This window comes from Epinephelus fuscoguttatus, linkage group LG13 (genome assembly GCF_011397635.1).
Source record: "Epinephelus fuscoguttatus linkage group LG13, E.fuscoguttatus.final_Chr_v1".
Lineage (NCBI taxonomy): Eukaryota > Metazoa > Chordata > Actinopteri > Perciformes > Serranidae > Epinephelus > Epinephelus fuscoguttatus.
In genome coordinates, this window is record NC_064764.1 from 38764704 (window position 1) to 38787008 (window position 22305).

The 22305-nt window shown below is 42.3% G+C and overlaps 1 protein-coding gene across 1 annotated transcript; it reads right to left on the reverse strand.

The window, feature by feature from the left end:
- Window positions 1–9627: 9627 nt before the first annotated feature.
- On the reverse strand, window positions 9628–21828 carry LOC125899253 (dual specificity protein phosphatase 19-like). Its single transcript, XM_049593379.1, has 5 exons — window positions 21814–21828; window positions 19753–20038; window positions 19080–19126; window positions 16598–16750; window positions 9628–9917 (listed from the first exon to the last, which is right to left on the reverse strand). The coding sequence occupies exons 2-5, from the start codon at window positions 19973–19975 to the stop codon at window positions 9711–9713; spliced, it is 630 nt and encodes a 209-aa protein (XP_049449336.1). The 5' UTR covers window positions 19976–20038; window positions 21814–21828; the 3' UTR covers window positions 9628–9710.
- Window positions 21829–22305: the final 477 nt, after the last annotated feature.

Sequence of the window (22305 nt, forward strand, 5' to 3'; positions counted from 1 at the left end):
TGTGTGTGTGTGTGTGTGTGTGTGTGTGTGCAGGGCTGAGCTGTGTGTATGCTGTGAGCCTGTGTGAGCATGTGTGTGTATGTGTGTGGTTTTTAGACAATGATGATGTAATGGTCCTGAAAATGAGAGTCACAGAACCTCTCCAGTCAAGTGGCACGACCAGACAATCAGTTGTCAGTCCTGCTGGCGCTCCCTAGAGGTCACAGTGGTCATTACACTCAGATCATGAATGTGTGGGACAGAAAAACACGCTTAGCGCTTCAGCAAGAGTAAACAAAAACAACAACAAAAAAAAGGTTCATTTATACATTTAAATCTAAAGGGTTCGTCCTCTGGGAGTGCATTAAAGCGATGCTCCATGTTATCACATAAAGTTGAGGGAGTTGTGAGATGGACTGACAGATGGAGCGTCAAAATCGAAGCGCCAGAAGCGAGTGAGGTATCCTTACTTTTAGTTGCTGCTATATTTAAGCTCTAAAGACACTGGATACTACATTTCCCATAATGCAACTCAGTGGTGTCTTCTCCTAGACCCTCGCTACCTCGCAAACGCTGTCTTTCAAACTCCAAGCCTTCAGCTTGTGATCAAGGCTTTCAGTTTCTAAATCTGTACTTTGCAAGCTTCAGTTAAAGTAACCCTGATGACATCACCACGACATCATCAGGGTTATTTTCTCACACTAGACAAAGCTCCTCCAGACGTACAGAAGAAATAACACAACTGCTCTCACAAGCTGAGTAGGACGATTTATATATCGTCTGCCATTTGTGGAGCATATTCGACACTTCAGACTTTAAATTTTCAGCGGACTTTTCCTTTAAAAGAGAATCACCGCACAAATAAACAGCAAACCTCCCCAGGTTAGAGCCTCATAAGTTTTTACTGCCTCGTGGAGGGAAGTGAGTGAAACACACCAACATTAAACCCAGACTGAGCTCTGCTCCTGCTCAGGCTGCCTTCCAGTGAGACACTTTAGCAGCTTGTGTTTGTTCACCTCCAGGACATCTTTGTCTTTTTTCGGCAGTAGCAGATGCTGCTGGAGCCAGAAAACACACCAAGAGTTGCTCATCCAGATCCACTGAGCAGGAGCAGTGTTAAATAAACCATAAAGCACTTTTAAAGTTTGTTTGTTGTCACTTTGTGGTATTGTTACCATGGATATCTCCATCAGTGGGAGCTTTATTTTGATAGCCAGATCATCATCTTCCCAGCTCCAAACGTCTCTCTCTTTAAAGCCACACAACAATATTCAGACTGTCTTCAAGAATCACCACTAACCTCCACAGATGTACTTTTATTCAGTCCCATCAGGATGCTGCCATCGCAACAACTGACAGCCGATACCCGTGATTTATACACGACTGTGCAATTCTGTCCAATCAGCGCCCCTCCCTTGACACTATCTCTGTTTTTCATGAGACAGCTGATGCAAGACCAGAGCTCTGTGCCTCAGCAACACACACCAACGTATCCTCTTAATACGGTTCATATGATATCCTACGAAAATGCGCACACAAAGTTTTGTATGGTCATTTTCCGTAACTGCTTATCCTGTCCTGGGTCACAGGGGGCTGGAGCCTATCCCAGCTGACATTAGGTGAGAGGCGGGGTTCACCCTGGACAGGTCACCAGACCTTCACAGGGCTGACACAGAAGCTCTTTTTAAACAGGAGTTGTGCAAATTTGCAGGAAAGCCCAATCAGTCTTTTTTCAGCATTGGCAGTATAAAAACAAAATCAGGGAGTGCAGCAAAATGCCTCCTACCTACTTTTGTTTATACAGAATGTGCCTTTTTCGGGGCAATGGGGGGCATGAGCAAGTAACAAAACGTGTAGCTCAGCATGTGACGTAAACAGTGACGTGGGAGGGAAGCCGCGGCTGGTCAGTTCTTCGGTGATTCTCTCATAAGTCGGCCCGTTCTTCACCGTCCCCGTCATCTGACGGTTAATGGCCTCTTCGTTTGCGAGGACAAGGAGGGCGCGCAATTCCTTGTCTCCCCAGTTGCTCATCTTTACAGTGTCTGTCAGGTTTGTGTTTCCCTCTTGCTACTAGCTGCTCGCTAATTCCTGCTATCAGCTGTTTCCTGTTTATCCACCGCCAGTGGCTCGCACGTGCGGCATCATCAACAGCTCCTCCCACAAGTCTTCAACAGCCCCTCCCGTGGCAGAAGGCCGCCTCGTTCTTTTTAAACTAAAAGGGTTCCACCGATATGTCTACCCTACGAGGCGGAAAACTGGGGGCACTTCGGATCAACTCGCCAATCCAGCTCTGTGTGTCTAAAGGCTCGCAGCTTGCTGGCAAAACGGCCCAACATTCGCCAAAAATCTGGCAGTGTAAAAGGGGCTATAGAGACAGACAACCATTCACACTCACATTCACACCTACGGACAATTCAGAGTCACCAATTAACCTGCATGTCTTTGGACTGTGGGAGGAAGCTGGAGCACCTGAAGGAAACCCACGCTGACACGAGGGAGAACATGCAAACTCCACACAGAAGGGGTCAGTGCTAACCACTGCTAACACTGCTGTGTATGTTATCCCACAAATTAGCACCACAAATGATGGTACGTCCTTAACGTAAAGTTGCGTCATTAACGTAAGGTCACAGAGGTTAGGTTTGGGATAAGACTCAAGGTGACGACGTCCCTTGAAATGGCTTAAAGTTTACTCAGAGTTCAAATGGTTCTCCTGGGGGAAGTCCTGGGTTTGTGACCCATCCAGCACCCCAACCTGCCTCCTTACAGAGCGCTTCCTTCTTAACTCCAGCCAGCACATTGGTCAAATGATCGCAGCCTTCCAAAATACATTGGTTATGCCCAGATTATTGTGTGCATGACTCCTCTTAGGAAAACCTACTAACAGTTTATGAGAACAATCTGCACACGCACACTGAGAGGGCTAACATGGCTAACATTATCCAACGGTGACGAACAACAAGTAAAACCGTTTCAGTGTCAGTCTGAGACTTTTGGGATCATATAACAGCTCAGTGTCGGATGTTAGCCGCTGCTGCTATTAGCAACACTGAAACTGTGAAAAGAATCATCCGCCCATTGCCAGACAGCAAGAGTTTTGAATCTTAAGTTCTTAAGTCTTTTACCAGGTCCTGGGGTTTTTCACAGCGCAGTGATTGATGGGTCGCCTCCGGATGCTGCACCTGTTCCTGATTGGATGCTGCGGACTCATCGCCTTGATTGGCTGTAGAGAGTCACCTGATGGAGGAAGAGGAACGCAACACTGTTTTAAAAATATGAAACTGTTTTTCGGGCCATTGAGCTTTTCAACAGTTTCATAGATTCTGTGAGGTCCCTGGTGTGGACTGTTGATACTGATGGTACTGTCAAAAGTAAAACAGTAGAATAAAGGTCACAAAGTGCAGAGTCATTGGAAGATGGTGAGGGTGATCTTATTCTTTTCTCTCTGACCACAACCTCCCCTCTCTTGTGACTCCACCTGCTCTTCAGAGGAATTTTCCACATAACTCTGACCCTCGCAAATTGCACGAGACGTCAGAGCTAAAAATAGACGAAGCTAGAAGAGACTGAAATTAAAAAGATCCACAGCAGATACTGGAACAGTCTGACAACAGGAAACGTATTTAGTTTTTAGTTTTACTTTACTGATTTCTGACTCAGTGTTGTGCTCTGAGTCAAATGACACTATGATCTATGATACAGGATCTCTGTTTTTAGAGCATTTCATTACTTCCTGTCTAAACTTAATAGCTCGTATAAATGACACAGCTGAAGGAGAAGGTGATTATAAAATGGCTGCAGGAAAGAAAAGAGAACGAAACAAGACAGTAAAATGAGAGACAAAGAAAAAGCTGATATAAAGGCTGTGTGGGAGGAAGTAAACGAGGAGGAGGGCTCGATTGCTAACATGCATTGATCAAAACTGAAGTCACGTTGTCAAAACTCCTCAGAAGTCTATGTGGGCCAAACTGTGAATCATTTTTCTTTGCTTTCACACAAAATGCATTCAGTGATCACATTTCTAAAAGTCCAAGAACTCTTTTCTCATTGATCTTCCACCACCTGCAGAAACACTGTGCATCTAGCACACGTTTCAATGACTGACACACTGTTTTCAAACAACATTTGAATGATGGAATGATGTTGATAGTTTTGTGCATTTCTGGAGTAAACATATCGAAATATATAGAAAATCTTTGCATAATGTTAAAATGAAATAATAATAGTTTCAAACACAACTGAGTGCAGTTTTAGCTGCGCCTGTCTTTAGTTTTTAGAGCATGACAATCTTCCCAGTACTGTACAGTATGAGGGATCATGCTGTATCTGAAGAACACCTTTAAGGAATCTCTTTAAATTTGGCACAAACATCCACTTGGACTAAAGATGAACTGATTAGATTTTGGTGGTCAAAGGTCAGAGGTCACTGTGACCTTGCATCAGTTTCACTCTGGTGAAAGCAACAACTTAAGAATGCCAAAGTTAATTTCTTCAAATTTGGCACAAACGTAACTTGGACTCAAAGATGAACTGCTCATATTTTGGTGGTCAAAGGTCAAGATCACTGTGACCTTGCATCCGTCCCATTGTGCTGAAAGCGATATCTCGAACAACACTGAGTGAATTTGTTTTGATTTGGCACAAACATCCGCTTGGACTCAATCATGACTTTATTAGATTGTGGTGGTCAAAGGTCAGAGGTCACTGTGACCTTGCATCAGTCTCATTCTGATGAAAGCAACAACTTGAGAATGCCAAAGTTATTTTATTTTATTTTTTTTTAAATTTGGCACAAATGTAACTTGGACTCAAAAATGAACTGCTCATATTTTGGTGGTCAAAGGTCAAGATCACTGTGACCTTGCATCCGTCCCATTGTGCTGAAAGGGATATCTCGAACAACACTGAGTGAATTTGTTTTGATTTGGCACAAACATCCGCTTGGACTCAATCATGACTTTATTAGATTGTGGTGGTCAAAGGTCAGAGGTCACTATGACCTTGCAGCAGTCTCATTCTGATGAAAGCAACAACTTGAGAATGCCAAAGTTATTTTATTTTTATTTTTTTTAAAAATTTGGCACAAATGTAACTTGGACTCAAAAATGAACTGCTCATATTTTGGTGGTCAAAGGTCAAGATCACTTTGACCTTGCGTCCATCCCATTGTGCTGAAAGCGATATCTCGAACAACACTGAGTGAATTTGTTTTGATTTGACACTTGGACTCAGCGTAAATTTATTAGATTGTGGTGGTTAAAGGTCAAGGTCACTGTGATCTTGCAGCCACCTCATTCTGGTGTAAGCAATAACTCAAGAAAGCCTTAAGTGAATGTCTTCAAATATGGCACAAATGTCAACTTTAATCAGTGAATGACTAATTAGATTTTGGTGGCCAAAGGTCAAGGGTCACTGTGACCTTGTGTCCATCCCATTCTGCTAAAAGCAATATCCCAGTTTTTGTGAACATAACATCTCAAGAACGCCCTGAGGGAATTTCCCAAAATTTGGCACAAATGTTCACTTGCACTCAAAAAATGACTGATTAGATTTTCGTCATGGTCACTGTGACCTTGCGTCCATCTCATTCCTGTGAATGCAGTGCCTCACTAATATCTCTGTTGTTGACTCTGACTGTCATGGCTACAGGTGAGTCTGGACAGACATGGATGTAAACTGTAAGTGCAGTTTGATTGGTTCGCATACAACCAAGTTTGTTTGAGTTATTTTGCAGCCCTGGAATGTCAGGACTTTTTTTTCAACTTTTTACGTTCTACGAGTAAATTATTGTGGGCAGAGATTACAGAAAAAGAGACTAGATAATACCACGCTAAAGACCAGAAGAGACCAGAAGCAGCCGCTGTCTGATTGTTGAGTCTGGTTGTGTCCCTCATGTTGACAGCACACACACTTCTTTGGTGGTCAGACAAACATTCTGCAGTTTATAACTCAGCAGGGATTTTCTCTTCTGTCCTCAGACTTGTGACGTTAACAGTTGGATTAGCAGAGTGTGTTAATGTGTGTGTCCATGTTGTTCAACAGAACGGCTCTTATGCTTGTAAACAAACCCTCATGGCAACGGCAGACTGTCTGATTGGTCATGTGGCTAATTGACTGTTAATTCGTTCTTCATAATCAGCACCAACACTGGAGAGACAATTAAAGATGACCACATGGGCGGCTGGAGGAGTGTGTGTATGAGTGTGTGTGTATGAGTGTGTGCATTTCCTTAATATATTCAGGTCTTTGTTAGTCAAAAGGCTTTAGAGGCAACAAGTACGATGACATCGGCAGAGCGGAGAGATTTATTTATAAACCTTCATCTGACAGAAGCCATAAAACCCACTATTTTTCATCAGTTTAATTAACTACATTTCAAAGATTCCCTTCAGACATGTTTCAGGACACATTCATCTGCTTTGAATAATAACTTGTGGCTGATGTATTTTTTTCCTACAAAAGGTTTAATTAACTAGAGAAAAACGATCTCGAAATTAAATTTGCTTATCCTTCATTTAGTATGGAGATATTGATCATTTCTGTAGTTTAACTTCAAGAAACAGAAACTCAAAGTCAGCTTTCAGTGTAGTCCACATTGGTCTCCAAACAAGTTGTAATATCACAAAATCCTGCAGGTACACCTCTGGAAGTAAAATAAGAGACACAGGTATTTTAATTTTAACCACCACTGAATATTAAAATTCAGACACCACTGAATTCATATAATTTAAATATTTAAATCTAAATGTATTTATTTTAAATTCACCTCTTTAAAAAGAAAATATGATGATTTCAACAATTCCAGCTTCAGAATAAAAAATAAATAAAATAAAAAATTTTGACTTACATTTTTGGATCTGAATTAAAAGTGATTTTTTTTATATAATTATTATTATTTATTTTATTTATTCTTTTTTTTAAGTCTGAAACTTGAAATTTGTGGATCTGAATTTGTGAACTTAAAAAAAATTCAACTTTTCAAATTGTAATCATGAAATTTCATATTTTAGCCTCAAAGAAACAAATAAATTCAGGAAATTGGTTTTCAAAGTCATAATGCTATGAATTCAGTGGCTGCTAAAAATTAAAGTACTTATGTCTCCTGTTCACTTTCATATGCACCCAGGAGTTAAAGAGATTTGATTTAATTGATTGATTTAAGGTGGGCACAGAGAAACTTTAATCTGAATGCTGTTATAATTTAATGGAAAACACAATTTAAATACTTTAATTTTAGTATCGATTGATAGCACAACAATTTGTGAAAGCGTCTAAACTTTGACCCGTTTTAATTTATTTTACTTTTATTTAACCCGGACGTCTTTAGAGATACATTCTCTTCTTTCCAAAAAGATCAGCACTGAATAGGAACACTGTACTTTGTACTTACACACTGCTCACATGATACTTACATCTACACCAAAACTATCTCAGGGCCAAACATCACAATATCAGAATGATGAGGTGATGAATAATGACAAGCACAGAGGAGATAGAGGAGTCCAGCCTCACTGCAACAGGAAGCTTTCATGATTTGAAGAACTTCTATTATTCAGGTATAAAGAGATAGGAAACGACTGTCTGACCTGTCACTGTCTGAACAGGAGACTCCTCATGTGGCGTCACGGTCACAACCACCATCTTCCTGTCCAGAGCAGAGCAGAAGGAGCCCATCATCAGCAGAAATCACCGGAGCAGGAAGAGGACACTCCACACAGATGGAGGACTCTGTATTTCTGTGTTCTTTCACATGTTGGAGAGACATCTTCCTCCTGCTTCCATCCACATGCTGCTCAGCAGCTCTCAGTCTGTCTGAGTGCTGTTGTCTCCCTCTCGCTGCCTCTCTCGCTCTGTTCAGACTCAGAAGTGTTTCGAGGTCTCGTGCCCTTTAAGCAGGAGGTTGCAGCCATATAAAGAGGGTCAGTGTGTGTGTGGACTGTAGCAGCAGGATTTTACACCAGCTGCACATATGCAGTGATAATGGGAGCAGATCTACCATCTAAAATTCAAGGCAATTTTTAAAACAATGATTTCACACAGAAATAACAAAAAAGCCTCTCGTTTCTAGTTGGCAGCCACTGATTCACAGACTGACATGACAACTAGTTTTAGCAATTTTAAAAGCTGAAGTTTGCTGGCTACTAAAGTGAACATTGAATGAATCCATGAATTGGTTTAAAACACAATCTATGGCTGACTTTTTAAAGGAACACTTCACCTTTAAAATAATCCTGAGTATATCAATTACTCACCTTGTGTTATGCTGAATTTGTGAGGAAAACTCGTTCTTCTCTCTTCCCTTCAGAATCAAAAAACTGAGAAAATTCTCGATGGATTGAAGTCATTGGGATCCACGTTTAGAATAGTAAAACACAAGAATAGTTGTGTTTTCGTTTCCTTAGAATGAAATGGGATTTGTACTTGTGCATGAGCTCTATGCAGAGCCTACGCCGTGTGTCACTCTGCAGTTACACCTCCAAAACACTCGTCGACAGCAGGATTTCTATGAAGTGCTGTAAAGTTTACATGATTCAAAACATACATTAAACACACATTCAACGTGGCTTAATGGCAACAATTTCAAACACAAGTACACAAATAATAACTCGCAGCATTCACAGACAAACACTTGTCTTTATCTGGACACATTTTCCCCACAAATACAACATGCTAATGTTATTAGCACAAGCCTATGGCATTTTACATTGTATAAATTAGCCTAGTGGTTAGCGGAGATTTCCTCTGCTCATATGAAGCCAGGACAAATCACACACAAGACTTAAAATGTTATTTTTGTGGAGGCTTTATTGTCTTCACAATTTATTGTTTCTTATCTGTGAAATTAAAGTAAATAAAAGCTTTGTTTCCACTGAGGGAAATGTTTTCAGTCGCCGCAATGTGTAGTTACATTTTTGTGGAGGTGCACGTCAGGCTACAGCGTAGGGTACGCCGTTGATTCAATGCAGATTTATAAATCCTGCTTAACCAGAAGTTTCAGCTGGTTACATCTGCAATCCTCACCACTAGATGCCACTAAATCCCCCTAAATTTGACACACTGGACCTTTAAATGACTTCTGTATGCGAGTAGTGTGACTGTGTTTGGTCTCTTCTTGTGTATTCCAGTGAGCAGAGATGAAGCACACACACTTGTCCGTGCCTGAGACTTCATGACGGATGGTTTCATACTCGAAGTAATAAAATTGAGCAGATACAGCAGACATTTTTTACTTCTGTCATTTAAGTTTTTATTCATTTTAGAAATAAAACATTGTGGAGTTTGTGGCTTCCCACCGCTCCGAAACAGTGAGGATGGGTCAAATGCAGAGGACGAAACTCCCCCGCAGAGATTTAATTTAACAAAACACAGAGATGACTCAGACAGAATGACAGCATCAAAACACGAAGAAGAAGAAGAAGTAGACATCATCAGTAATAACACGCAGACAAGAAAATTATGTCTTTTTGTCTCCAAAACAAAGGAAAAGACAAATTAAAGCACATCTAATAAAAAGCCTCCAGTTAAATGGAAGAGAGAAAATGTCTTTTGAAATTTGGATTAATCCCAAATGTAGCTTATTTCAGTCACATTCAATATTTCTCATTAAAAATCAAAGTTATTTGCTCTTATACTGTAATGCTGGTTTTAATATGTACTATGCAAATAAATTGAATCATTATTACTATTATTATTAAACTGTCTAACCACCGTGATCATCTTCTCTTCCTCCTTCAGTGTTTGGATCCATTCACTGTAGGTGATCTGAAGCTCCTCAGTTGTTCCAGGAAGCCGGGGTTTGGGGAGGAGGCTGGTCGAGCCGATTTGACCAATGAGAGGGCAGCGTCAAAGGTCTGGCCTTCACACGACATCAGGTAGCCAATGACTATTGCTGGTGCCCGTGACACGCCAGCGTTGCAGTGGACCAGCACGACACCTTTCTGTTGGAGAAACAGAAAATGTTAAAGCTGCACTCATTGACTTCAGAAGAAAAGAGAAACTCTGACCTAACTAATTAACACATCACACAGACCATGGATGGATTAAGAGACCTGGATACAGCACTGGCAGCAGGACCCGCTCATTCCTATTACTACTCAGTGATGCATGAAGCAAAAAAAGCTCTATTTCCAACACTCTCTTGTACTGAACCGACAACCCTCCAGTTCCCAACCCAAGTCCCTATGGACTGATTTACTGCTGCCCCTGAGTTACTGCCACTGTTACAATGATACCACAGAAGTTCATGTGATGTGGAACAGATCTGTACAGTAGTGAAGTCAGTGTCACTGGTACATGCTGCTGCCAGAGTTAAAGCCTTTGGAAACACAGCTTGAAATAGTCAAAATGCATATATTATATCAAAGTCGAGTGTCTCATTAATCATCCACAAAAGCCTGAGTGAAAATAACCATTAATAACTATTAGAAAACCTGGTTTAAAAACAGCTCATTTTGCTGTTTAGACCACTTGCCAGGACAGAGTGGGCGTGGCAGATAACGCTCTGATTGACAGCTCTCTCGTTTTGATTGACATCTCCCTGGCTCAGCAATGGCTGCCACAAATTTAATCCAGCCGTACATGTTTGAGCCCTCTGATGATTCAGAGGACGAAGCAGAAGCTGAAAATGATTCCTTTCAGGTGGTCACTGAATGGTAAGTTTCAAAATGTTTTGTGATTCATATTAATGTTACTTTGAAGAACTTAGAATAGTTAGCATAACTTTTACATGCAATGTTACGGCCGGGCTCCACCGGCTGCAAACGTACAGCGTAGCGTCGCGGCGTATTCATTTGGGCTCCACTGACTGCGTACGGAAGCAACACGTAGAGAAGCCAGCGGGGTTGTTTACCATTTGCTGAGCTGAGAGGCTGCATGTAGGCTGCATGAAATGTTAAAGCATTTTCCACCTAAGTTATTACATATATTTGAGTTATCTACAAGTTTACTGTACTGTTATCTACTCGCTTTCAAATGTCCGCCACGGACACAGTGTCACGGATAAACAATAGAAGAGCTGCGTAAAATAGAGTTGTCGCGCCGCTCCCATTGCTGGTGGAGCCGCTGTAATTGATTAACAGGGGGGCGAGCTGCTATGGGACTCGCGCTGCAGACGTGCCCGGTTGAGCCCGGCCGTTAGCTGAGATGAATGACAACGGGAGGCTAGCGCTTTGCCTTTCTTCATTGAGATACGTTTTCGTTGAAAACATAAATCTGCTCCGTTTTTCTGATAATAGCCTTTTTCATTCAAACACATCCAGTCTTAATAGCTTAAATATGTCTTTACTCTGACACACACCGACCCTCAAAGCGGGAGAGACCGGTGCCGGCCGGCCATCTCTTGATTTAGCTGGAGCAGAAAGGTTTTGTTGCACTGCCACTGGGGGGCGGGATGAGACAACTGACTGATGATTTATGATTGGTTTGGAATTTATTGCGTAATAAATCTCAGAGATAAAAATGGCCAAATCAAACCCAATTTCAAGAATGTACAAAAACTTAAAATACAGATATTTTGAATTTGGATGGAAACAGATTTCTAATTGTTTTACATGTTTAATATTATGTACATAAGACCCTAAATTACATAGTTAGAAGGCTATTGTGGATTTGGGTTTCCAGAGGCTTTAAAAGATGTAGCAAAAGATGTAACAAATCAACGCATCGGGCACAAGAGTCCTGTGAAACAGAGTCTGAGCTTTTCTGAGGTGCGTTCACAAGTTGTTTTACTGTAAGTTGTAAGCTTGAAGGTTGTTTCTCATAGGGGAGGGGACTGGAAACAGTAACATGCAGGTACTGCAAGGACAGGAGACTGCCGGTCTGAATCAACATCGTAATGGCAGGCTTACAGCCACAATCAACCTGGTCTCACCCCGAATTTGATGAAATCCAACACTTCGCCAGTGACTTGTGGCGTCAGACACCGACAAAACAAGGTGTCCTTCAACATCAGCAAGATACACAGTGTCAGGGGGAAATGCAGAGGGAACAAAAGTTAAGGCGGCGAAAGTTCAAGTAGAGCAGGCAGGAGAGGTGATAGAAGGGACCAACAAACACCGACTTTCACCCAGGAGAGCGGTGTTTGTGTCCTGTAAGACTATAAAGCCGAACCCTGTTCTTTTTAACTTAACATAACCACATGCTTTTGTTGTTGAAGGGGAAAAAAAATTATTTTGAAAGAGACTGTATGTAAACGTTACATTTCCTGTGACAACAGAAGTGTACTTTGAAAGGAGACATAACAGGCAGAATTTGACACAGTGTCACCAACGCACCTAGGGTACCTTTCACGTCGTATCTGGATGTGAAAAGTCCATGACCAAATGTCAATAGAGTGTGCCAGTAAACCTGGAACTCCGTTAGCGCTTTTAGCACTTCCAGTTCTCTCGTTTAAAAGTCAATACGTTTTTTGAATGGGATTTTGGTAAAATGCCTCAAATAAGGTCTGTGGTTAACAAAAGCTTAAGCGAGTTTCAGGTTTTGTTCTACGACATAAAACACGTCAGTAAATTCCCTACTTGTGAATTTTGAAGCTTTTACGTGTCGTAAAAAGGCGGTTGCTAACAAGCTGCTCAATACGACTACAAACCCTGTCTGGGACATTAAACGTCATCACCCCTGAACAGGCGAGAGTGCTGGCAGTCCGCCATTACAGCTTCTTATTTAGCTTCAACAGTCCGATTACCCCATTATACAATGTTTTTAAAATAAAGCGGCTGAAATCAGTTGAAAGCTTAGTGGCGGTGACGTCAAGAGTCATGCGACCGTGGAGTAGTCATGTAGTCCGTTAAAGCCTAACGTTAGCTTTTTACTTCTGACGATCGCATTTAAGCTTCAAATGCGGTATGAAAGGTGTTCATATGTGAAGATTATCTCGCTGAACAAAACCTGTAAGTATCATAAACTTGTGTTAGCCACAGAGCTTATTTTCTGACATAATCCAAAACGCAATGCAAAAATCACATTCACTTTCTCTTCCAGGAACCAGCGCGATGCTAAACTTCCAGGTTTTGACGTCAGCCCTGGCACACTCTATTTGTGACCAGGCTGGAGTGAGAATGTGTTGCCACACTTTGCAGCCAGTGGGTCAGACTAAGTCTTCAACAGCTCCTGAGAAAGTATCTTTCTCTTTAGCTGCTTAACGCTCCATGTGTATGTTTACCTGCAAGATGTGCTTTACAGCTTGGTTTTGCTGAAAGTAAGAACAGTAAATGTCCGTATTATATATTGTCTATACATTTTATAGACTATATACAAATTTATAGGCTCCGTCACAGACTTGTTGAGATCTTTATGAACACTTTTTGTACGTCTGCAACTTTGCAGATTTTGACAAAGAGGGACACCCACAATGCACTGGGTTTGGATGTGGATATGGCAGCAGAACTGCTCAAAATAAAAAAAAAGAAACAAAACATGGAAGGAGTTGGCAGGATGACATTTTCCTTTTGACTAAAAACACAGATAATGAGTCACTAACAGCAGCGTGTGTAGTTGTTTGTCTAATGAAGCTAGGATTTGACTTCACATTAATCCAACAGAACTGTTACTACTTATCAGCAGAGAGACACACACGCACACTCAGCCTCACACTTTACTGTGCACAGAAATGTCCAACTGAGGTGATATCACAAAGAGCTAAAACCCTCCTGCCCACCCACACTAAAGGGATGTCACAGGTGGCGTTTGATGTCTACGAGGGTCCAGTGCTGATTGGAACTAGGCCGATGAGAAGAAACTTGACCTTGACTTGCAGCGATGCTCTCTGAACATTAGGGGGCTCTACACACCAACAGAACAGTCAACATCAGCTGGTCGAGCTGAGCTGCACACCGCAACTACCTCCATCACCTCTATTAAGTTAATAGATGGCTTGTTTGTTTGTGTCCATTAGCTTCTCCATTACAGCCTCTCTTTTCCTTCTCATGGAAGGTTTACACGACAGCTGTGTCCCAGTTACCAGGCTGGGCCTCACAGTGCTGCAGCCTGAACTGAACTGGTATCAAACTTCTCATCTGAGGACGGAAAACAAAGGGCTTTACTTAAAAGGTCAAACTCTTCCACCAAGAGGGACTGTTAATAGATTCAAGGTTGGCATTTATTTTATTTTCACTAGAAGTCATGATAATATGTGTACAAACCTGGACATTCAGGTAAAACCAGATCAAAATACTGTGTTATAAAAGAAACTCAAAGATAAAGCTTAAAGTTATGCATGATTAAGGGTGTGATTGCTTTCAGTGACAGGTAGGTACTGTCCATCAAAAAGTCGCTACAACATTGGATGGTACGTGACAATGGCATAACCCCAGATCCACAGAGTGTAGGCGTAGCCATAGCTGTTCTTATTTCAGTGTGTTTTCAGTTCTTGAAATTTAATTGTAACATTCTGGTTGCCTAAAAAAGTCTTGGTTGTTTGGTTGATCTAAAAATATTTTTGTTCGCAAAACTCGGCATCAGCACTTTCATCTTGGTCCCTTGTCACCGATCCTGTTTGTGATTTTCATGGACAGGATCTCGAGGCACAGCCAGGGGGAGGACGGGGTCCGGTTTGGGGACCTTAGAATTGCATCTCTGCTTTTCGCAGATGATGTGGTTCTGTTGGCTTCATCCCACCATGACCTCCAGCATGCACTGTTTGCAGCCAAGTGTGAAGTGGTCAGGATGAAAGTCAGCACCTCTGGCCATGGTTCTCTGCTGGAAAACAGTGGACTGTCCCCTCTGGGTTGGGGGAGTTCCTGCCTCAACTATGGGAGTTTAGGTATCTCGGGGTCTTGTTCAGGAGTGAGGGAATGAGATGGATCTGCGGTTTGTTGCAGCTTCTGCAGTGATGCAGGTGCTGTGCCAGACCGCCGGGGTGAAGACGTAGCTGAGCCAAGCTGTTGATTTACTGGTCCATCTACGTCCCAGCCCTCACCTATGGTCATGAGCTCTGGGTAGTGACCGAAAGAATGAGATCGCAGATACAAGCTGCTGAAATGAGTTTCCTTCATGGGGTGTCTGGGCTTAGGCTCAGAGATAGGGGGAAGAGCTCGGACATCCGTAGGGAGCTCCGAGTAGAGCCGCTGCTCCTTCACGTCGAAAGGATCCTCATGGGCGCCTCCTGTTAGAGGTGTTTCAGGCACATCGACTGGTAGGAGGTCCCGGGGCAGACCCAGAACACGCTGGAGGGATTATATCTCATCTGGCCTGGGAACGCCTCGGGATCCCAGGAGAAGCTGGAAAGTGTTGCTGGGGGAGAGGGACGTGGGGTGCTGTGCTCAGCCTGCTGCCAAAATATTTGGTTGAATAAATAAATAAATAAATACTTAAGGTCACAAGTATTTGGTTGGGTTTTGGACCAAACTTTTGTCTTGAAAGAACCCAAAACTTCAGAACAATACCCACAAATGTGAGCAAAGCATGACTTGAAATTTGGGTTAAGTTGTTTGAGGTACAATTTCAGGACATTTTCGCGAAACCGTAGCTGTAAATTGTGTTATTATAACTGTGGCACAAACACATTCAGCATGCCCACCAGTTTATGTATCTGTACTGTAGCCATGAACATAGTCACATAATGCTGCTGTTGTCATGACAGCATCAATATGTGAGTGTCATTACCAGCCAGATGGCCTGCTGGGTAATCTGACCCTACTTTTCAAAGTAAAAGCATCAGTTTGATTATCAGGGCTGGAGTTACCCCATACACACACACAGAAACATATCATAATGAACACACACACTTCCTGTAATCATACACCCCTAATGACTGCCTAATGACTCGCCACGCACGCGTGTGTGTGTGTGTGTGTGTGTGTGTGTGTGTGTGTGTGTGTGTGTGTGTGTGTGTGTGTGTGTGGTGTCATGTTAAGGTGAGCTGCAGGCTTCGCCGCTAAAAGCTTGTATGACACTGAGATCTGATCTGTGTGCAGATTTAATAAAACATGAACAAAACTAAGCATCTATTATTTAAAAGAGAGGAGAGGAGAGAAGGAGAGGAGATGTCCAAACATGTGTCACATGTCAACCCTCATTTTAAGGCCCTTACATCTGTCTCCTTCTTCCCATAATCCTTTGGCCTCATGGGATTGCTTCCTGTTGTTGGACTTGATCCGGTCATTTGGTTTCACCTGAGCTGCAGCAGCTCTCACCTTTATTTAGTTAGTTTCCAGTACTTTAAAGTTCCTGTCTCCTCTTACTTGTGTTAACAACAATATTAAAGCCGGTCAGATTCTCTTTTCAGTAATGATGGTTCACGGTGAAGTGAAACTTGCGACAGCAACACGAGAGATCGGCTTGGAGATGGGAACATTTTTTTCTGCAGGGTGAGACGTCTCTCACTGTGTTTGCAGACAGGATGTTTGAAGAGGATTCATGTTCTGTTGTAAGTTAACAGCAGAGCTGAGACAGTCAAGGCCAATCGCTGAAAGTCAGTTTTTAAAGTGATTAATGTTTAATATCATCTTAAGGGAGAAAAAAAGCCAAAACACTTACACAACACAATTCAAGCTCCTTTAATGTGAAGCTTTGCTGCCTCCCTCTGTCTTATATCATTGTTCTCTATCACTCTTTGGGTATTAGTGCAATGAATGAATGAATGAATGAATAATAAATTGATTGATTTAATCTTAAGTGTTACCTCAGCGCGAGCCTGCTGGATGAAGTCACAACAGTCCTGCAGGTAAAGCAGCACATCAGTGTCGGGATGATCCAGAATACTGACGGTCTTATAGATGAACAGATCAGGAAACACATTCTCCACCCCGAAGGCCACGTTCAAGATGTGAGACACCTGAAGAGGAAGAGGAAGAGGAAGAGACTTCACTTTGATGTTCATAGCTGTATAGCAGTATCTTTATATTTTATCTCAGCTCTCCTCGTTCAGTTTCCTCTCTCTTTATTTTCAACCTTTTGACAAAATCATTAAAAGTCTGAAGCTACATCTACATTAGGCTGTCTTTATTCTGATACTCTGTTTTTGTGTGAATAAAATTTGCATCCACATTAGTCATTTTGAGTTCTCTGTCCACCATGAAAACATCATGAAAACATCTAAATCTCCTCTTCTTCACCCTCTTTCAGTTGGCAAACAAATAAAAATGCATCACAGCTGTCACCCTCTGAGGAGTGGGAGAGACCACCGGCTGAACAAATCATTATTTTATAATCATGATGTCATCTTACAGATATGAACTGAACGCTCACAGTGAAAGTCAGTGGCGACTAAAGGTCCACTTCTTATTTTTGCTAGTCATAGACTGATGTAGCCACTGTAATGTCACCTATTGTTTTGTGGACTCCAATTTTGAAGCCTTAAGTTTGGCATTTCAGAGTCAGCGTCTTGGGTTTTTATTAGCCAAAAGTGACCATATTTGGATGAGAGGGTGGAGCTGTGGTACTCTGGAAATCCCAAGTTCTTGCGAGAGCACAATTTGAATTTGCTCAGCGAGTCACTCTGTCAATCAGTGATGATGCTCATTACCCATGCTGTTGAAGCCGAGCTGCACCAATCACATCGGTGTATCTGATATAGGCGGGCCAGAGGCGAGCTAAATGGATGACGACAGCGCTGCGATAACGAAGTCTGGAATCAGTCAGTAAACATTGCAAATTGGCTACGGATGAACACCAGTTGTTTGAAACGGCTTTGGCCGCTACAATGAACGAGTTAGACTTGGCTTTTTCTCTAAAAGAGGAACAGAAGACGGCGCTCGAGTCTTTCCTTTGCAAGAAGGACGTTTTTGCTGTTTTGCTGACCGGATACGGCAAGAGTCTAATCTACCAGTTAGCTCCGCTGGTAGCTAAGCTCTGGATACTTCACCCCGTGTATTGCTCTGATTGGTCGTAGTGTTATCCAATTGCATGCAGTGATATTTTCAAATGCATGCTTGGTGCCGCCCCTCGAGTTGGGCCATTTGCATTACTCATAGCCAGACCCTAAATCTTTCTAGATTTGAGTCTGGATTTCCAGGCTAGAGCTGTGGAGGAGTGAGGGGTGGAGCAGTCAAAGCAGCCAACCCTTAATTATGCAAAACTTTAAGCCACGATGACATTTAAAAAGGTGAGTTATGTGTTATGTTAGTTTTTGCCCTTCTGTGTTCCACATGTTCTCATCCCAGCTCACCAACTGCATTGTGCATGTGTTACATGCATTGTGTCTTTTCAAAATATACTTCTGTTTTCACAGTTTCTGCTCACAACATTGGTAAAACACCTCTTATTTACTTATTTTCTTGTGCAACAAAAGCACGATGTTAAGTTTGACTTGACTCGCTCTCAGAGCCAGCCTCAAGTGGCCGTTAGAGGAACTGCAGTTTTTGGCAGTTCCGCGTTGGCTTCATTTCTCAGTCCTGCAGGTTGCTGCTTTCTTACAGTACATCACTGTTTTAAATAAATTCAGTTTCCCGCCAACGTTTTAAGGTTTGCACTCACGCTTGAGAGGATATTTTTTTCTGTTTGGGGGGAGAAAAACTCTGTCAAGTCTGGACGAAGGGCTGAAGGATGAATTTACTAATTACACTAATTACAGTTTTTTTTGAAGATCAGATTATCATTGTTTTTTTCCTTTATTCCTTCCTTCTAATTTCAATTTAGGATAAATATGATTTGAGTTTTTGCTGTGGGACTCCCATCATGCTTTGGGTCATGTAAACAACAAGTATATTTTGTCTGTGTGGAAACAGTGAGTTGGCTCATTAGCTTCACCCTGAGAGGTCTGTTTTAATTATCACCTGTATTTCTTCATATGTTGGTTAATCTGCTCCATGAATCAGGTTTATTTGGCTAAACAGACTCTTGAAATGAATCCCTGTTAAATTATGTATTTGACTCACAGTGATGTGAACACTGAATACATTTTAATTGGATTCACTTCTGTGCTTCTGTTTGGCTGCTTTTATCCAGATTAAAGCGCTAAACCAGGGACGGGGGCTGCAAATTAGCATGAAATCTGTTGCATCCTTTTGTGACAGTGTTTACCTGTATGGTTCCTGTTAAATAAACAAATAAACAACTTCAGCCTGTGTCTGAGAGCTCATTAGTGCTCTGCTGAAACCAAAGCCACGGCTGATTAGTCTGTAGAAAGACGGTTGTTTTATAGATCTGAAGGAAAAGAATCTCACCTTGTGTTTTCTCAGAGTGCCAAAGTCATGTGCAGCATCCTGAGAACCTACACACACACACACACACACACACACAGTGAATTACTGTCTTTGTTTGGCACAAGACGCTGTCCAGGGTGCTGAACCAAAACGTTAACCTGAGGAAAGGAGTTCCCTGCTGTGTGTATGCACGGCGCCTACCTCAGGTCACGGGGTCATTTATGGTCCAGCACTGAGCCCTGATGGGTCACCTGTCCCCGGGGCCTCCCCCACGTCTGCGCTCATGTTACCCTCTGCTCTGAGCTGACAGTAATCAGTGTTGGTGGACTGAAGGTGACTTCCAGGACAGAGCAGAGGGAGGAGGTGGACCCATCCATCGACTGCAGCGGCTGCTACCTGGGCCGAGCCCCAAGGTTTTCAGTTAACCGTCAGTCGGCTGGTTAGCTAGTTAGTTTATGATTGTTGGCCTGATCGGAATTATGATTTAGACATCATGACAAATTGTACTGAGCAGTTTTACGGGAACTAGAGCTGTGACATCACAGACACTTAGTGCAGTGTGTTTGTGTCTAACACAAATCAAATCAAAGATGTCTGAAGGTGGACTTTCTGATGTCGGGGGCAGTGACAGAACTCTGACAGTTGTTTATTGTGTTGTTCAGTCATTCTGTCATTATGTGTGGCACTGACTCACCCATCAGCAGGAAGGGCTTGATGACGCCGACCTGCAGGTCCCAGGAAGTGTCCGGGACGTATCCCACCACCTTCTCTGGGGGGACGGGGTCTTCAACCACAGTGATGGTTGAACCCTTCCAGGTCTCAATGATGCGACGGCCGCTCAGTGACGTGACCCGGGTGCACTGCTTCCTCAGTCGCGTCCGGGAGAAACTCTGGATCTCCTGAGTCAGGGACTGCATGACTAGACCTGACTAGACCTGACTGGACCTGACTAGACCTGACTGGACAGGGTTGGAGTGAACCTGCAAGATGAGTGAAAGGATGATATTTGGAGTAGATGTAACGATCCAGAGTGAGGCACACAGAAAATAACAGAGTAGGTGGAGTTAAACCTCAATTATATCTTTAAAAACATCTACAGCAATGTTAACATGCGTATGTTCAGCAGGTATGTTTACCATATTCACCATCTTTAGCATCTTAAGCAAGCCACCCAGAAAAAATGTTGGTATTGTGTGTTTCTGGAAACCATGGCTACATCACATTTGCACATCATTATGTAGGCGATACGTTGAAACTTTACCTTTCAACAACACTGTGGTTAATGTGCAGTTAGGTTTAGGCACAAACACTGCATGATTATGATTAAGTTTTGGCTTAAAACACCTGGTTTTAGGGGCTCAAAAAGCAGTGATGTCTCTGTAAACAAAACACTTTTCATGGCACTATCCAAGCAGGAAAAACAGCAAAGGGTCACCACAAAACATCACAAGAGTGATGTAAGAGAGAGTAAAAAGCCACGGGACAGACAGAGATGGGACGCTAAAAAAGCACCCACTTTTGGTGCCTAAGAAGTCGCTGGAAATGCAGTGACAGTTAAAAAACATCATGTTTAGCGACTAAAAAGCCGCAGGAAACACAGCAAAGGCTTTCAAAAAAAACACCTACATTTTGGTGCCGAAAAAGCTACTGGAAATGCAGTGACGGGTGCCAGAAAACACCCACATTTGGAGGCAAAAAAGCCACCAGAAGACAACGAAAGGTTTCCAAATAAATACCCATGTTTGATGCCCTACAAGTCGTCCTACATTTGGTGCCTAAAATGTTGCTGGAAATACAGTGACAAGTGCCTTAAAAACACCCACATTTGGAGGCTAAAAAGCCATGGGGAAAATAGCGACAACTTGCCAAAGAACACCCATGTTGGGTGGCTAAAAATTCACTGAGAACGCGGTGACAAGCGCCCGAACAATACCCATATTTGGGGGCTAAAAATTTTGTTGTTCGAAGGTCTCAAACAGTGGTCTGCAGCCTGGCAGATGTCTCACCTAGGTGTCACACCATCCATCATCCCCTCCACCTCCTGATGACAAAGTCAGCTCATATTCTCACTTTAGAAATGCTGAAATGATACGTATGAAATGTGCAAATGTAATGTAGTCGTGGTTTGCAGATATGTAGAATGCCAACAATTTTTCCTGTGGCGACAGGGCTGTAGTTTGCTAACATTTGGTACGGCTAAGGCTGATGGGAATGTAGTTTTTGGTTATTTAGTCTTATAGCAAAGTTTTGGATTTCCAACAGCAGGTCAAAGTTTTTACTGATCCAGTTTAAGATCTTAACATCGACTGAACCACAAGCTTTGCAGTTGTGGTTCTAGATTAAATATCTGAAGTACTGTATGGATTTCCTTGAAATGTTTAGACATTCATGTTCCCTTCAGGATGTACTGTAATAAATTTGGTGATCCTCTGACTTTTCATCTAGCGCCATCGTCAGGTCAACATGTTAGTGTGCACAGTACTTTGGCTGTGACATGTTCTGGTGCAGCCTCAGCTGTACTTTGTGTTTAGTGCTAATTGGCAAATGTTAGCATTGTTAATGAGAGCATGTGAGCACTTGTCCTGTCCAGCCTGCTGCACATGGTTGAGATTGTCTTTAATGTGGATAAGATGGACAGTCACATAGATTAGGACATTCACTGTTCATTCACCTCATAAAATAAGCACAGAAATATCTGCCTATGAATGTTATATGCTGTATGTATAATGTATAATATACTGTATGAGATAAAAACCTGTTTCTTCAGATGTTCAGCGTTGGCCCGGCTCGGCTCAGAATGGCTCTGATTCAGCTGATAGTCCAGTTTAAACAGAAACAGCAGCAGAGAGGTGATCCAGATCAGTTTCCAGAAAAGAAACACACTTTGTCCTTCATCATCATCATCTGTTCCAGAGTAGAAAACAAAACACTCTGATTCAGTGAGACGCCAGGTCTGGTCCTAGTGCTTACTAAACCTGGTCCACATTAGACCAGATCCAGAAACAAACAAAGTCTCAGTAGCTGTGGTCCTGCAGTCTGTCTGTCCCACCTGAGTTAAACTGTGAACTGGGCCGACTCTGCAGGAGGTGACACTGAACTGCTGCTGCTGGGTAACATGAAACCTGTTGTCTGTCTGTCTGTCTGTCTGTCTGACACCAGTGCTCTCTAACAGAGACACATCTACACAAGAACATAAAATAACAGACCTACACCGAAGTCAAATCAATTAAAAAATGATTTTAATAAT

Bases quoted from the DNA above. Each gene is read 5' to 3' on its own strand.
- LOC125899253 (XM_049593379.1), bottom strand. From the start codon at position 19,975: ATGCAGTCCCTGACTCAGGAGATCCAGAGTTTCTCCCGGACGCGACTG. The intron at 19,127-19,752 runs GTGAGTCAGTGC...GTGTGTGTGTAG, and splicing joins CAAGCCCTTCCTGCTGATGG to GTTCTCAGGATGCTGCACAT. The intron at 16,751-19,079 runs GTGAGATTCTTT...CTTCCTCTTCAG, and splicing joins GCACTCTGAGAAAACACAAG to GTGTCTCACATCTTGAACGT.